The sequence below is a fragment of the Macrotis lagotis genome, chromosome 2 (assembly GCF_037893015.1).
Source record: "Macrotis lagotis isolate mMagLag1 chromosome 2, bilby.v1.9.chrom.fasta, whole genome shotgun sequence".
NCBI classification, from domain to species: Eukaryota; Metazoa; Chordata; class Mammalia; order Peramelemorphia; family Peramelidae; genus Macrotis; species Macrotis lagotis.
Genome location: NC_133659.1, coordinates 128,625,998 through 128,643,160, shown reverse-complemented (window position 1 = coordinate 128,643,160; position 17,163 = coordinate 128,625,998). Strand labels below are relative to the sequence as shown.

At 38.6% G+C, this 17,163-nt stretch overlaps 1 protein-coding gene and 1 pseudogene across 2 annotated transcripts in view; one reads left to right on the top strand and one right to left on the bottom strand.

Annotated features, from left to right (window-relative positions):
* The window catches only part of FBXO28 (F-box protein 28), a 65,147-nt gene extending 55,932 nt beyond the window's left edge, over positions 1-9,215 (bottom strand). For both annotated transcript variants that reach the window (XM_074222777.1, XM_074222778.1), the window contains exon 1: positions 8,943-9,215. In XM_074222777.1, coding sequence (XP_074078878.1) covers positions 8,943-9,215 — 273 coding nt within the window. The remainder of the gene's footprint in view (positions 1-8,942) is intronic.
* Positions 9,216-15,785: 6,570 nt separating this feature from the next.
* Positions 15,786-16,067, top strand: LOC141511178 (cytochrome c, somatic pseudogene; annotated as a pseudogene).
* Positions 16,068-17,163: the final 1,096 nt, after the last annotated feature.

Sequence of the window (17,163 nt, the reverse complement as noted above, 5' to 3'; positions counted from 1 at the left end):
ATAGGGATGTATGTGTTGTGTTTTGAAGGAAACCAGGGATTCTAAAAAGTAAGAGATGGAAAGGAGAGTATTTCAGGCATGGATGACCAGTGCAATGAAACAGAAATATAAATATAATAAGTGTGAAGAATAGCAAGGAGACCAGTAGTTAGGAAGAAACTCATGACAGAGGGAGTGGGAGCAATCTCTTAGAAAAGATAAAACAGGATTAAGGGTTTATATTAAGGTGGCCTTGGGAAGGAGGAAGGTAGTGGTGGATGTTGTTAGAGATGTGGAATGAGAGAAGGCTCTCACCTCTCAAATTTTTCTATAAAGTATGAGATGAGGTCCTCAGCAGAGGCTGGGGGGAGAAGTGAGGGGCAAAGGAAGATTAAAGGAAGTTTCGAACAGGCACTGGGCCTATGGAATCAATAAGGGAGGAGAGTATTAGGACTGTTTTGCTGTATAATAGATTCAAACAAAATTGGATAACAAATCTGTAATGGACTCAGTAAGACTGACTTTCTCCCCTTCTGTTCAGTAGTCTATAAGGAGGAGCAGGAGGGCAAATGGTAGAAATATATTGGAGGGGCAGCTAGGTAGTGCAGTGGATAGTGGTAGTGGTAGTGCACTGGCCCTGGAGTCAGGAGGACCTGAGTTCAAATCTGGCCTCAGACACTTAATAATTGCCTAACTATGTGGCCTTGGGCAAGCCACTTAACCTCACTGCCCCTTTAAAACAAAAAAGAAAAAAGCAAAAAAAAAAAGAAATAAACTGGAGCTAGGGCTTGGCAAGACATAAACAGTGTTAGGACATGGGAACAAAAAAAATTTGAGTACAGGACAGTGTTGGAATTGAATTTTTTTCTCTAAAGTGTAAAGAGTGGGAAGGAAAAATAATGTAGCCAAAGAAAGGATGCTGGTCTGAAACAGTACTAAGTAGTACAAGTCACAGAAAAGATAAAGAATAGGGTTAAAGATAGTTAAGATAGGAGAAAGATGGATTGGAAAAGATTATGATCATATAAACATGGAAGAATTGTACACTGCACAACTAGGATGTTTTGATATTTAAAAGAATATTAACATATATGTGGAAATCTAAGATGAAGGCAGGTACTATGGATAGAAAGGAAGACTAAAATAGTCAATAAACCACTAAGGAAAAAGGGAGAACGTCCTGAGAGAGCAGTAGATAACCATCAGATCAGGTTCAGGATCTGAATTAGGAGATAAATTTGGATAGCACAAACCTCTGAGGAAGACAAGTTGCTGAGTGATACTAAGAAAATCTGGAAATAGCAGAAGTATTTTTACTTCCCCAGTGGAATCACTAAGTTGGTAGGGTGTGAAAAAAATACAATCAGTCCCGGAAAGGAAACTTGTTCATTATGGAGGGGACAAGATACAGTAGAAAGGGACAGATAAATTTAGGGCAGGTCTTTGGAGATAGGATACTAATAAAGTTATCAAAAATGAGATTGGAAAGTTGGGAGTTGGGGAGGTGGAGTGCAAAAATAATTTTTCTTCTGCAGTCATGTCTTCAGTATCACTGGAATGGGGGTGGGAGAATGCTAACCATTGATAAATGAGTTCAGGGACAGTAACAGTGGATAGGAAGAGATCTTGTCCTGCCTTGAGGCAAGGGGTATGACTGTGTCTTTCAGGTTGTCAGGAAAGTCAAAGTACAGAAGGTATGAGCTATGGTGTTATGTTGGCAAGCACCTGGAAGTTGAGGCAGGAGGTGGCAAATTTTCAGGAGGTCCAGCTGAAGCAGGAAAGAAATTGTTAGGAGATTTTGGTAGTAAAGTGATAAGAAATGATGTGTCCAGGAAGTTTGGCCAGGAGACAGGAATTGTGCTCACTCTTCCTAGAACGGTTGTGGCCTGGGCCACCCCTAAAAACATGACTGGGAGACAGGAGGTAATGTATTTCAGCAGGTCTGGAAGCTGTTATATCCTAGGGCTTATCTCACATCAAACACAAAGCTAACTTCCTCAAGGGAAGGTATACTGGAAGTCTAGAGAGGAAGCAAGAGTCAATGTGTTCATGTGTTTCTAGGCTATTCAAGATTTCAGACTTTGATTAACCACTATATTTTATTCTTTTTTTTCCTTCTCTAAGATGTTTCTAAATGTGTGTTACATCTTGCGTCTTAGGTTATCTTTCCAAATCATTTGCACCGAACCTATCTTTTGGACCAAGCTAGATAAATATGCTATTAAGATTTTTTTTTATAAACAATGAATCATTTACCAATGAAGAAAATTCATTAATAATAAAAATTTTCTTCATAAATCAAAATTAAAAGTATTAGAAAACCTTTTATAACAAAAATTTATACTTTGGATGTCTATAATCTAAGGAATAAATGTAGAGACAGTCCAAATTAACACTTTGGAGTCAACTTCAATTAATTTCTCTTCTTTGCTAACCCATATTCAACCCACCATTTCCTAATTCTTTCAAGAAGCATTCTAGGGGGCGGCTAGGTGACACAGTGAATAGAGCACCAGCCTTGGAGTCAGGAGTACCTGGGTTCAAATCTGACCTCAGACACTTAATAATTACCTAGCCATGTGGCCTTGGGTAAGCCACTTAACTCCATTGCCTAGCAAAAATCTTAAAAAAAAAAAAAAAGAAGCATTTTAAATAAAGCTGCTTCTAAAATGTCTTTAATTTTACCATGTTAGTTCAGGTAGTGATAAGGTCTCATTACTTGATTATAATTATTTTGGGTGGTAACATTATCTCATATCTAGTTTACAAAAGCAACTAAGATGCTTTTTCTCTGCCCTCAATCTTCTCTCCTAAATAGTAGGAAAACAAATTTCTTTTTATGTTCTCCTCTCTTGTTCAAGAATTTATATTGACTCCTTTGTAAAAATCTCCAGCTAACTCCGCCCTTGTTAGCCAAGCTCATTTTATTTGTTTACATTTTTCAAAGATTAGAATAAAAATGGTTCTATTACTGAAAAGAGCAGAACTACTTCTTTAACCTAAGTGCTGTTAAATTTGGCACAGAAAACACTAGAAAACAGTATAGGATCAAGAGTTGGTAGACCTAGATTCTAATCCTGGTTCTGTCACTTACTAGCTGGGGCTGAGTAAGTCAAATCAACACATATTTATTAATTGCCTACTATATGTAAGACACCATTGTTAAAGCCCTGAGGATACAAAGAAAAGGCTAATGCCTTCAAGGAATTCTTAATCTAACAAGAAACTACACACCAACAATTTTCCATACTACATTCAGACTACACACAAGAAGTAAAGAATAGAATGACTTGGAAGCAATCACAGAAGGAAGGCACTAGTATTTAAGAGACTAGGAAAGTGTTTTTGGAGAAAAGTGGTATTTTAGTTGAAACTTAAAAGTGAAAAAAGTCACTTTACTTTTCTGTATCAGTTTTCTTATCTATAAAAAATGAAAGATCATTTTTTGCAGTGTCCCAAAGATCTCTTGCTTTTCCCAAGCTAATCTTTCCCCTAGATTTGATTTACATAATTTCCACCAACTTTGACTATATCATTTCTACCTAGAATGCTTTGCTACTCTACTTATTCATGAGCTTATCCCTTAAAAAATCTGGATTAAAAAACTCATTTTCTACCAGAACTTTTCCATAATTAACCCAATTGACTTTTCCCAGTTCCTGCATATTCATTTTGTTCCTTTGGTCTTGCTGACATGATACTTTGTAAACATGCTTAAATTATTTTATATGTATTATCTTCCTATGCACATAGTAACTTCTAAAGAAAAATAATACATGTGATGAGTTAAAGCTACCCACTTAATCATACTTTGCAAAAAAAACCAGAACTGTAAGAATATTGAACATAAAACTTATTTCTCAACATTTTTACTTTTAAACAAATGTGGGTATGTATATCAAGTATGAATGCATGTATTTGAGATATAATTCATACAAAAAAGACCAGATAAAGAAGCACTATGCATTAATATTGTAAATAAGCATAACATGAAGAATATCTGCTGCATATGTATATTATTTGCATACAAATAATGCTATTAATAAGACTTCATTAAAGTCCTAACCAGATACTTTATTGTATAGTGCAGATGGTTCTGGATCCTTAAAAGAGCAGAAATTCTGGTAGATCTTATCAACTGGAAAGACTTCAAGTTAGGCCTTTTTGGTGAACTGCACTGAATGTGGTCAAAACCAATTCCTATAGATCATAAGTGTCAAACCTTTTAGCTCATCTGGTCCGCACTGCCCAACAAAAATTTGTCAAGGGCCACATATGGGATATAGTATTTATTTATTACTACAATGTAACCCATATTAACAAATGAGTATCATAATAAATTGTAATAATGTAACAATAAAGAATAGTTACATTTACTTTTTAACCAAAAAATAAGAACAAGTCATTTTTAGTATGAACACTGAGCCTGCTTTTTCAATGCCTCTGCATATTTATGACTGGTTGATAAAGGCTGTAGCTATGCAAAGAATATTTTCACGATGCTTGTCTAAAATTTTTCTTTTTTACTTTTTGTTTGCTTCATATGGGAAAAAAGTTGCTCACAAATATACGTACTCCCCAAAAGAGATATCATGAATAGGTTATGTTTATGAAATGCTGGATATCTTTCTTTAGGCAGGTATAACTTATAAAAGTTCAATAAAGACACTTGAATAATTTTTTCTTTAAGTTGCATATCTGACTTGCAATTCTATGTGTAAGTTTGCAGGTAACATGTTGATGTCAACTGAGAGTAGAGAAGCAAATATACTGAAATGCAGTTGGTATTTTCTATAATCTTGAAATCTATTCTCAAAGACCTGTAACAAAAAAAGTAATTAATGCACATCCAATAAAGTTGTCTGTTGTTATTATGATGAATCATATGTTTTAAAATAAAATTCCTAATTTCTATATGCAAATGTTTTATAAAAATAAAAAACTCTAGCAATCTGTGAGATGCAGAATGTTACTTCCTCTACAATACTAAAACACTGGTACATGTGCTCACCTGTTTTTCCTGTTACATGATGTGGGCTGCATGTGGCCATGGGTTGGATACACCTACTATATTCAGATACTGACCCAAACTAACAAGAAGCAATTAATTTCGTCTGAACTTCAAAATGGGTCAAATTCTTTTATAATATGAATATATATGAATGATACTTTACTTCAGAATTAAAGTTCTTAAAGACCATTAATTGAAAAGTGGGCCTAATCTAATTACATTTATTCAACTTCAAAGAAAAGCAATTTTTAATAATAGAAAGTATAGACTACCCTCAAATATCTGCCAATTTCTAACACATGCACATACACACAGTTGAATTATCTATAGCATTTTGAAATCTGCTATTCCATATATTCTCCTAACTGAATTTTACACCACCAATAATCTAAGAAATGAAGGAAATGAATTATAAAACTGTCTACAGCTTTTCAAAGTCAAACATAAATTATCTTTATATTCCTCAATGCTTTGTTCTTTGTCTGCTCAACACTCCATAAACAAAAGCAAAAAAAAATACAGGTCTAGAAGAAATTCTCTATAGTACCTTTCTGAGAAATAACATTCCATATTTGCTATACTCCTAAATGGGTCAAAGCATGGTACAAATTGTTTCAAAAATGGATGACCAACTACTTGTCAGGGGTTCTGTTCAGTTCCAGATTGAACTACATTGCTTCTAAGGTCACTTTTAACTAACAGATTCTGTTTAACCTCATGGCCCTGATTTATCCCCCAAGAGAATAGATAAGAGTATTGAGCAGCACAAAATCTATTGCTCTATTAGAAAAGCAATTCAAAGTACATGCCCTACTGATAATGGATCATCTGAAAATCTGTGTGTAAGACAAATAACATTAAATGCATTGAAAGTGGGAAGATGGGGGGAGAGAAATATACTATTTAAAAGAATGCTATGAGAAACACTGAATAAATCTAGATTCCTACATAACAAGATCTGTTTAAAGCAAGGAATATTTAAATGACAAACAAAATGTTCATATAGCCAAAATTTCTAAGGACTAGGTGCAGTTAAATCATTTCAGCTTACCATCAAAATGTTCTCAGGGCTTACTATGCAGAGAACACTGAGATAGGGAAGGCACAAAGATCAAATAAAATAGTAACAGTTCTTGGGGTATTTATAACTTCAGAGAGTACTAAAGTATCACAAGCAATTGTAATACAAATAGTATCTTAAGGGAGACCAGTGGTTGGCATATAGAAGGTGATTAAAAAGTATCTGTTTCCTCATCCTTTATAAAGAGATATATAAGCAAGTAACACAAGAGAGGTTCAATCAAGAGCTACCTGAGGTCCAAAGGGAGGAAGAATTGTGTTGGGAATGGAGTAGAGGAAAACAGAGATGGCAGCTTTTGAACTGAGTCTTAAAAGGAAGGCTCTGATTTCAAATAAAGAGGCAGGGAGGGGATTTCAGGCAAAATAATAGCACAGATAGTGAAGGACATATATGGGTAAGAGTGAGTATACTTGTAATAGGATGAGATAAGGCTTAAAAAGTATTAGGGGAGGCTTTGAATGATAATTTAAATAGTTTGGAATTCACTTTGTATGTAGCAGAGAGTTAATGGATTGTTTTTAGCAGAGGAGAGTGATATGTCTAGACATATTCATAAGGAAAATAAATCTGGCAGCAGGATTTGTTGAATAGGACAGCAGAATTGGGAAGCTTACAACTGAAGTTGAAGTGTTAGATAATGAGGACCAGTACTGGAGTATTGGCACTGGAATACAGATAAGGACTTGAGAGCTGTAGAGAGAAAATAAACAGGATTGGACAATGACCGAAGGGCCATCTGGGGGAGAGGTTAAAATCAACAATTATATCAAAGTTTCAAACATAGGCAACTGGGTGAATGGTGGCATCATTGGTTTAGTTTTGGACATTGGGGATTTTGAATTACTAATCGCATATCCACATGATGATTTCCTACAGAGAATCTGTAGACATGGATATTAAATTTAAATGAAAAGTCAGGGCTAGAGAAACCTGGAAAGCAATGAAAGTGAACGAGAAATCTGAGGGAATACCAAGATTAATGGGGCAAGGAAGAAAAGCCAGAATGATTACAGAGATATCAGGAGAACTAGGAAGAGCATAATGTCCCAAAATCCAAGGGGGAAAAATATTTGGGAAAATGATTGGTCAAAAGAGTCAAAACCTGCAGAGAGGATGAGGGACAAAAAGGTGGGGAAAAATGTTTTTGGATTTTGCATAGAGCAGGTCATTATTGATATTGAGAGAATGGTTTCAGTAGAGTGGGAGGGGCAGAGGAGCAATAAAGTTATCTAGTAAAGATGATTTTTTCCCAAGAAGTCTGGTATTGAAAGGGGAGAGAGAGAGATGGGATGATAACTAGAAAGATCAGAATGCTTTTTTAGGACTGGGGAATCACAAACATGTTATTGGCATCAAGAAACCAAAAAGGGAAAGCTTGAACACATGTGGGAAATTATGGTTACTAAAGCAAGGTTTTATAGGAAAGGAAAAGAGTAAGAACACAAATGGAGGGATACAACAAAAATCTCAGTATAACTAAAAAATCTTGACAAGTTTTTGGACTTCATTATATAAACAAGTTGAATCCCCAAAATCCATGACATGGACAAAGTCTGTTAACTTGTTAAATAATACAAATAAAGAAAAAATCTTCATTTTAGCAATTTCAGCCTCTTCTATGAGATCCTCTAAAAGATATGGAGATTAATCATTTGAATGTGGCTCCTCTTATCTGTATGATTACTATCTATTTAGGGTGCTATAGTAAAATTTCCAAAAAATGGCAGAAAAAAAGGGATCACAATAGCCCATACAACACTACTGGCTGTTAAATGGTAAGGAAGCTATTCAAAATTGACAAAATATTCATAATTTAAATTATCAGACTCAATTTCTCTCAAAACCCCCCCCCCTTATTTATACTACAAAGAACCAACATATATAGGTATATATAATATAAAATCTTTTGGGTTTTTTTGCAAACTAAGCTTATTGTATAAATTGTTACTTTAGCTGAAAAGGCAAATAAAGCCTACCCCCCCCCACTAGATGTATTTTTCCTGCCAATTTCCACAAAAAGAAAGAGATAATAATCAAGGAAAATGCTGACATCTACCGGCTGGAGAAAAACCTCTTTTGAAAATGGATCATGGGCTAAAGGCTACGAACTAAATCTGTATCTAAAAATTCACCTCAATTTCCCCACAAAAGAAACATCAAACATATGTTACATGAAAGAATGTAGCCACTGTAAAGAAATGGGAAACACTTTTGCAGCTAGACAAGAGAAACTGGATGCAGAATTCTTGGGGGGGGGGGAAGAGGGAGGATCCTTACATGCAGATCTTTGTATTTATTGATGTTTGAAATAAAGCCTAAACTTGACAATTAAAAAAACTAAGCACGAGTCTATAGTTTTATATCGGAATGCTCACGTCTAGTGATTATGAGATGCTCTAATGTTAACCCCGAACCAGACTGTTTTTCCTTCTAACGAAAAGATGTCTTAAAATCATCCTAAACTTTTAAGTTTGGCTTAAATGGGAGTCGGTAGCGAGACAAATTTCCACAGCTTGTGGAATTACGAAGGAACACACTCTCGGGCAAGAATTCCCATGTTGAGGGGGGGAAATTCAGGACTATCTGACTGTCCTAGATCCGTAGTCAAGTTTGGTGGAAATCAAAGGCCGGGGCCGCCGAGGCCCGGCTGGCGTGGGATTCCGGGGTGACCTCTGGGGCCCGCTTCCCCGGGGGCAGGGTCTCCCCAGGGCCAGCGCGTCCCCCTCGTCTGGAGAGAGCGCGCCGGGCTTTGTCCTCGGGAAGGGCCTCCCTCCTGGGCCGGGCCGGGCCGGGGCGGCGGACGGGCCGGGCCGGGCCGGGCCGGCCGCCCTGGGGGCGGCGGGGGAGGGGCGGCGGGGCGGGGAGCCTCACCAGGCGGAGCTGGCTGATCTCGTCGTAGGACATGAAGCTGAGGATGTTCTCGATGGCCACGATGGGCAGCGCCACCAGCGTGTTGTTGTGAGGCAGCTGCTCCAAGGCCAGGGGCGGGGACGGGGAGGCCGGCGACGGGGGGCCCAGCAGCGCGGGCTGCGGCGGGGGCGGCGGCGACAGGCGCTGGGACGCCCCCGCGGCCGGGGCAGAGCCGCCGCCGCCGCCGCCGCCGCCGCCTTCCTCCGCCATCCACTCCTCCGTCACCGCCGCCATCTTGGGGGGAGGGCTGGATGCCTTCCCCTGCTGCAAGGGGAACGGCGCCGCTTCCGCCGCGTCACTTCCGCTCCCCTCCCCCTCCGGGGGCGGGCACTGCGGCGGGAGCCGGGCGGGGGAGGGGCACCGTCCGGAGGACCCGAGTTCAAATGCGGCCTCCGACTCTTCCTCAAGCCACTTCACCCCATCGCCTTGTTCAGAAAACGAGCCGGGGAAGAACGCGCCTTTAAGAGCTGGGTTCAAATGCTGTCTGCGCTACCCTGCCCGGTGGCCTGGGGGGTTCCGAGTATAGCCCTAGGAGACAGGAGGTGCCAAGTATTGGGGTTCAGCCTCCGCTCTGCCTCATGGATTTTCTAGTATATGCGGTGCTTCTTTTTTTTAGGGAAATTGTAGCAAAGAATATCATTAAAAAAATTCTTTTTAGCTCCCAAGTCACCTCTCCATCAGCTGTGTCTGTTCTCTGGGAATGCTACCCCTCCCCCAGCTGCCATCTCCTAGAAATCTGCTATTTCTTTGTGGGTAACGTCCTATCTTAAAACAATGAGTGGCAAACAAATGCGCCTTCTACAAGATGGAAAAGCTTCAGGGTGTCAGGAGGGCACCCAAAGAGGAAAGGAGAGTTGAGATAGAATCCCTACTTTGGGGGGTCTCAAGGGGCTAGGATGCCTCTCTGAGACCTTGTCCGCATGGTTGGTTCCTCGGGCTGGTTGCCTTACCAATGTTTCTGCATTCCCTGTTCCTTGAGGCCTTCCCTCCTCTACTTCCCTGTATCTATTATGCATCTATTCAGGAAATGGGTTCCTTAAATCTTGCTTCAGCCTAGAAACACTGGAACTGATTGACTCTTTGTTGTTGTTTTTTGCAAGGCAATGGGGGTTATGTGACTTACCCAAGATCACACTGCTAAGCTGGTATTAAGTGTCTGAGGTCACATTTGAACTCAGATCCACCCAACTCCAGAGTGGGTTCTCTATTAACTTGATTGACTCTCGAATTGGATCATCTCTGAAAGGGTCCTCAGGGGATGGCTAAACATTCTCTTTCTAATTCTCTTCAAAAACCTGAGTAATCCCCCCTGATTAAAAAAAGATGTCCAGAAGTGGCCACCTCCTTTTATGTTGTTAGGCCTTAATATTTTTAAACTCAACTTTTAACTCTCCTTGGTTACATATTTGCTACCAGCAAATAAATCATTTGAACATATTAGTAGATAGGTACTAAATCTTGTATAGGTTCTAGTGTATGGAGATCTAAGTGATATGCAGGACATTTCACATGTACATGTCGCAATGGTATATTCATATCCATAAGCAAATACATAGAATCAATAAAACAATATAATAATAGCATTACTAAGTTTAGTGGATAACAGGAAAATTAAGGTATGTAAAATTAAGGTATGTAAATATTCAGTAATTGACATGTTCAATTGTATACAAGACATATCTTTCACAAGACACTATATTATCATCTGTTTTCAATTATCTCTAGACATGACTCAGAATTTGTCCAGCCCTAACTTCTCTCCTGATTTCCCGTCTCATATCCTCAACTGCCTTTTAAACATCCTGACCTAGATGTCTCAAAAACACGTTAAACTCAACAGTTCCAAAACGGAACTTTTTTTTACACTCACACTTACTGCCCACTTCCCACCTTCTCTTTTCTTATCAAAGGCACTACCATCTTTCTCATTACCCAGGCTCCCAACCTTGGTATTATCCTCTGTTCTTCTATCTCTCTCATCATGTCTAAAATTCTCCTACCCTTCATTTTTGCCTCCTAGCTTCCCTGGCTCAGTTCAAGTCTCAGCTAAAAGCCCATACCTCACAAAGAAGTCTTTCTCTGTTTTTCTCTTTCCAGGGCCCCCAATTTATCTTGTATCTTGTTTGTATCTAATTGTTTTCATATTATGTCTCCCATTGGACTGAGCTCCTTGAGAGCTCCTTGGTTTGATTTGGTTTTGTGTCTATTTGTATTCCCAGTGCATTTGGGTAGCTAGGTGATACAGTCACTGAGATCTGGGCTTGGAGTCAGAAAGACTCGTCTTCCTGAGTTCAAATCTAGCTTTAGATGTCCTAGTTGTGACACCCTGGGCAAGTTACTTCATTCTGTTTGCCTCAATTTCTCATACTTTTGTTTTGTTTTTACCAGGCAGTGGGGTTACATGACCTGCCCAAAGTCACACAGTTAATTATTAAATGTCTGAGGCCATATTTGAACTGAGGTCCTCTAGACTCCAGGGCCAGTGCTCTATCTACTGAGCCACCTAGCTGCCCCAGTTTCTCATCTTTAAAAGCTGAAAAGGAAATGGTAAATCATGCCAGTGTCTTTGCTAAGAAAACATCAAATGAGGTCACAAAGAGTCAGCCATGACTGAAAGCAATTGAACAATAAAAATTCTCAGTGCTTAGCATTATGTCTAGAACATAGAAGGCTTTTAATAAATGCCAGTTGATTATGTGTATAATCATTTTTCTAGTTTTCTCTCTCTAACATTGTTAATCGAATCACAGGTTGGATAGACTTAAGTTTCTTATAACCTACTAATCTGCCCACATATCTGAACTAGCTTATGGCTTAGACAAATCATAGGCCTTCTTAGAACTGGAGCCCTATATTCCTAAATCTGAATTTGTAGAGTCTAAACTAGCAAGCAATGTTACCGTACCCTGGTGATGTCTCTGTATCTTAAGTATCTTTACAACTGATGTTTGTAGACAGGATGGGTGCTGCCTCTGGCTATAGTCCTCTCCCTTATTTGAACTGGTTGTTGAATCTACACACAGTATGCTAAGTTTTTTCCAAATAAAATGTCTGTTTCTGATGGTCTTTGAATACCTGGTAGATCTCTTTAATTCTGAATAATCTGAGTCCTTTTGGTCTCTGTCTCTTCAATAGACAATCCAAACCCTTGCCAATGGACAATAAAAGTGGTAATTCTATAAACAAGCAAGTTGCCAAGACTTTCAACAACTTGGTTTAGAATAACTTTTCTTGGATTTGTTAATTTGTGACCTATGAACACCAAACTTCCTTAACAAAACTATGTCTTCTTGTTAAAAATCTTGACTACCAATGTGACCCCATATTGTTGCTTATTTCTGTTAGCACTCTTCGGAAACGAAGTTGTAGACAGATAATCTTATTGGAAAGATTAACTATCTTCAGTCTCTTCAGTCTCAGTGATGCTAAAACACAAATCAATAAATAGTCATGATTCTTGTTCCAAACACTAGTGGTATGGTTTAAAGCCTTTAGCATAATTCTTGGTAATTATAAGACTGTATAGATGCACAGCAGAGAACAAAAGATTTAGAAGGAAGCACAAAAAAGTTAGGTACCTTTGAAAACAAAATGTATTTTATATAGGTATAAAATGATAATTTATTATTTTATATTGAATCCCCTATGATCGACTGTGTACATGGAAATTTTTTCTTGTGTCATTTTTGTATTTTTTTTACAATCAATTGAAAAAAGACTGTACAAAGTACATCCTACATCCCTTGAAATTTTTGCTTTGATCTTATTGTCTTGAAATTATTCAATGCTCAGGCTATGAGTTCCCTTCAGGGTGATAAAATATAGTTCTAGACTCCTTGATGCTAGCCAAAGCTTATATCTTTGAAGTTTGCTTTTAAAGTCTTAATCTTGGTCAAAATGGATCCTAGAAGTCTATATATTCAGAAATCCTTCCAGAATACCTTACAACCATGAAAACTTTCTCATTCCCTTTTGCATATGCCTGTACACTCTTTATTGAATTGTTAGTCACCATCAAAACATGGCTGCTGTTCCATAAATTACCATAGATATGTACGGTGTACTATAGTCTTTTCAATCATGACCTACTTTCTTGTGACCCCACCCCCCGCCTCCACAATTGGGGTTTTCTTGGCAAAGATACTAGAGTGGTTTGTTATTTCCTTCTCCCATTCATTTAGCAGGGTTCATGACTGACCCAGCATCACACAGCTAGTAGTACATGTCTGAGCCTGGATTTGAAGTCAGTTCTTCTGACTCCCCAGCTTTACTGTGTACTATGTAATTATGCACTATTACCCTCTAAGGGTAGAAAATTGATAAAAGGCAAATACCTATAATTTACTAATACATATACCCTTCAAGTACAAATTGGCATCATTTTATTTTTCATACAAAAGCATATCTCACATTTCTTAGTGATATCTAAATCCTGATCCAGTAAAACCTGTCCTTTAGCAGCTCCAGCAGTCTCTCTTAGGCTGTATGTCCAAAATCACCATTAAAAGCCTTTACTATTATAAGGCACTATGCTCAGTTCCTGATATTATGAGTATCATCTGTGATATTTCAGTGTAGTTCTCCATTGCACAATTCTAGCCTCTGCCATTGTGTCAATAGAGAGTACCTTCTGGGCACTAGAACTTGATTCTCTAGTAGCATTGTCTTAATTCTTGTCTTGTGTCACTTTTGTTTTCTGCAAAGCTTTGGGTTAAGTGACTTGCCCAATGTCACACAGTAGATATCAAGTGTCTGAGGTGTCATTTGAACTCAGGTCCTCCTGACTCCATGACTGGTACTCTATCCACTTCACCACCTAGCTGCCCTTTATGTCATTTTTTCTAGTGTCTCCACATGCCAGTCCCCTTACAAGAGGCCAAGTTGCAAAAGAAGCATTAATCTCTATGGGGAAAGGAAGTTTCCAGGCTGAGTAGGAGTGGGAGAGCACACTTTTGAAAGTACCCCTTGCCCTCATGGCAAATGAATAAAAGGTTATAACTAAATCTTCCTTACCTATGAAGAATAAACTAAACTGATGATCATTATATATTACTTTTTCCAAACTTGGTACAGAATAGGGACAAAGAATCTACACCTTAAACAAAGCTTAGACATTATATTGCCTTTATGTCTGTCCACTGAGGGCTTTTGGCCTTCAATACCTGGTTAGATTTATCATAAAAGAAATACATGTCATGGAGAAGAGAATTTTTTTTCATGAAAAGATATGCATATGTTTAAAAATTGTCTCTTGTATTTCCCTTTGTGTTAGTCTCTAGACCAGGAGACAGTAGATTGCCAAATACTTGATTTTTAGATTAAAATTCCTTGACATTAGGCACAATTTCCTATTATTGACTTTATTCCTACTCTTCTTGTCAAAAGATGTTCGATAAGTAATAATGATTACACTTCAGGTATTTATTGGGTTTTAATTATTTTGCTAAATGTTTTCAACTGGGGCGGCTAGGTGGAGCAGTCAATAGAGCACCGGTCTTGGAGTCAGGAGTACCTGGGTTCAAATCTGTCAAATCTGACCTCAGACACTTAATAATTACCTAGCCATGTAGCCTTGGGCAAGCCACTTAAACCTATTGCCTTGAAAAAAAAAAATAAATGTTTTCAACTGCTTTGTTTCTTTGTTTCCCATTATGAAACAAAGTGCAAAGCTGCAGCAAAATACAATTAGACACAACTTCAGAGTTATGGGATGTGGTAATACTGAAACTTTTTCTCTTCCCCTTGGACACATAGTTAAATTGAGCAAGGGGCAGAATCCAGCTCTTTCTTGACTTGAAAGCTACCCTCTATCCTATCCAACATAATCTTATTACAGAAAAATAGTTGTTTAAGGTTTCTAAAGAATCTAAATGTATCATTTGATTTCATAGCATACTGTGAGACAGATGATCTTTTTTCTACATAAAGAAACTGAAGCTCAAAGTGTTAAAGCATCTTACTAGGGACAACTTTGAATTCAGGTCTTCCTTACTACAAACAAGGTCAGCACTGTCTTCACTATGTCTTGTTGCATCTCTCCATTAGAAAAATATCTATTTTAAACAATAACTTTTCTGTCAGAGTAAAAATTGAGATTATTAAAAAAAAATACTACATCATTTTGCAAAGACATTCCAGCTCTTTTCTTCCTATTAGTCAATTTTGAGTTCAACTCATTGTCCAACTGTAATTCTCATTCAAGGGAGGCACTAAGAGGTAGTGTAGAAAAATCATGGTTCTGAAGTTAAAAGATCATATTTTACTTCTTATGCCACTTACTACCTCTCTTTGATCTTGGGCAAGTCTAAACCTCCCACGGTTCAGTTTCCTCATCTATGAAAAGCTTCTGAGATCTAGATCTGTGATCCTAAGTAGGCCTTAATTTCCCCAACTGTAATATGAGAGGATTGGACTCAATGGCCTCTGGGGTTGATCTTACCTCTAAATCTATGATCTTGTAAGAAACACCCACACAAACACAGACACACCAGACACAGACACAGACACAGACACACACATACCCTACACAGACTCATTCAATGCTGCCCATCAGCCAGTATGCTGTATGCATTCTTCATTCAATTTTTTTTCTAGTAGGATTTGTGAAGATCTACTCTTTTGAGCCCTTTTGAATGTAATTGAAAATTTAAAAGTTGTAGATAAATTTTGGGAGCTAAATGGCACAATGGATAGAGCACTGGGCTTGAAATCAGAAATACTCTTTGAGTTCAAATTCTGCCTTAGAAACTTGGATGGGGAGAGGCAGCGCCGAGCACAGCGGGCCGAACTGGGGACTGGGCCGCCATGGGGGACGTGGAGAAGGGCAAGAAGATCTTCGTGCAGAAGGGCACCCAGTGCCACACGGTGGAGAAGGGCGGCAAGCACAAGACCGGCCCCAACCTGCACGGGCTGTTCGGCCGCAAGACGGGCCAGGCCGCCGGCTTCTCCTACCCCGACGCCAACAAGAACAAAGGCATCACCTGGAGCGAGGACACCTTGATGGAGTACCTGGAGAACCCCAAGAAGTACATCCCGGGCATCAAGATGATCTTCGTGGGCATCAAGAAGAAGGGCGAGCGGGCTTGATAGCCTACCTGCAGAAGGCCACCAACGAGTAGCCGCGCTGCCACCTTATTTATTGTCCGAAGCAGCCCAGGAGACTCCTTTCCTTTTTGTATGGGTACTATAACTGCCCTATTTAATTGGTCTCATCGCCCTGAGCATTTCGATCATGAATGGCTGTTCGAATAGAGAAATTATGCAGATTAGGTAGGCTTGGGGTTAGATAAGAAATCTCCCTTCTCTCAGTTTCGGTCACAACCAAGCTGTCACACTTGAATGTTTATTTTAAAAGATTTAGGCAACTTTTTTTTTGTTAAAGCAAGGGCTAGGTGCCCGTGCCCCACGTCTTAGAAAAGTTTTAATTAAATCTGGCTTCTTTCACTAAACTATGGGGAAAGCCTACTTAATAATGTCATATGATTTACCTGTTACGGGTTTTGGAGGGGTGGGGCAATTGTTGGGGGGGGGGGTTATGCCCCAGCCTGTCCAAAGGCCAGTCCTATTGAATCCATCTTAAATTCCCTAATTTGTGCATAAGTAACTTAAATTACAATGATTTCATTAAATACTGCCTTTCACTTGTTGAAAGGCATTTCAGTGTATTGTCTAAGGACTTGAGTAAAGGTCATCCCATCACTGCAGGAGTTCAGTTGGAGATAGAATCTCCTGACTTGCTAAGTACCTGTTTTGAAGACCTGTTGAATTGAAAGATTACAGACATGTTCTTAGTATGTGAATAGCAGTGGTATATTCACTTGGAGAGTCCAGTTTAGGGATATACCATTAGTACTACATCTGTAGCCATATTTAAAACTTAATGCACTTGGAGGATTCAGTTGTATGGAGATGTGCCATTAGTGCATCCATGGTTACTCCCAAAACTTGATTCAGCCATTAAACATTTGTGAATATTAAAAAAAAGAAACTTGGATGGGAAAGTCCCTGTTTGTCTCAGTTTCCTCATCTGTAAAAATGAACTAGAATAGGAAATGGCAAACTAATCCAATGTCTTTGCCAAGAAAATCCCAAATGGGGTCACAAAGAGTCAGATGTGACTAAAACAGTTCAACAAAAACAGATAAATTAAATTTTTTTAAATTAAATTTTTTTAAACAGAATC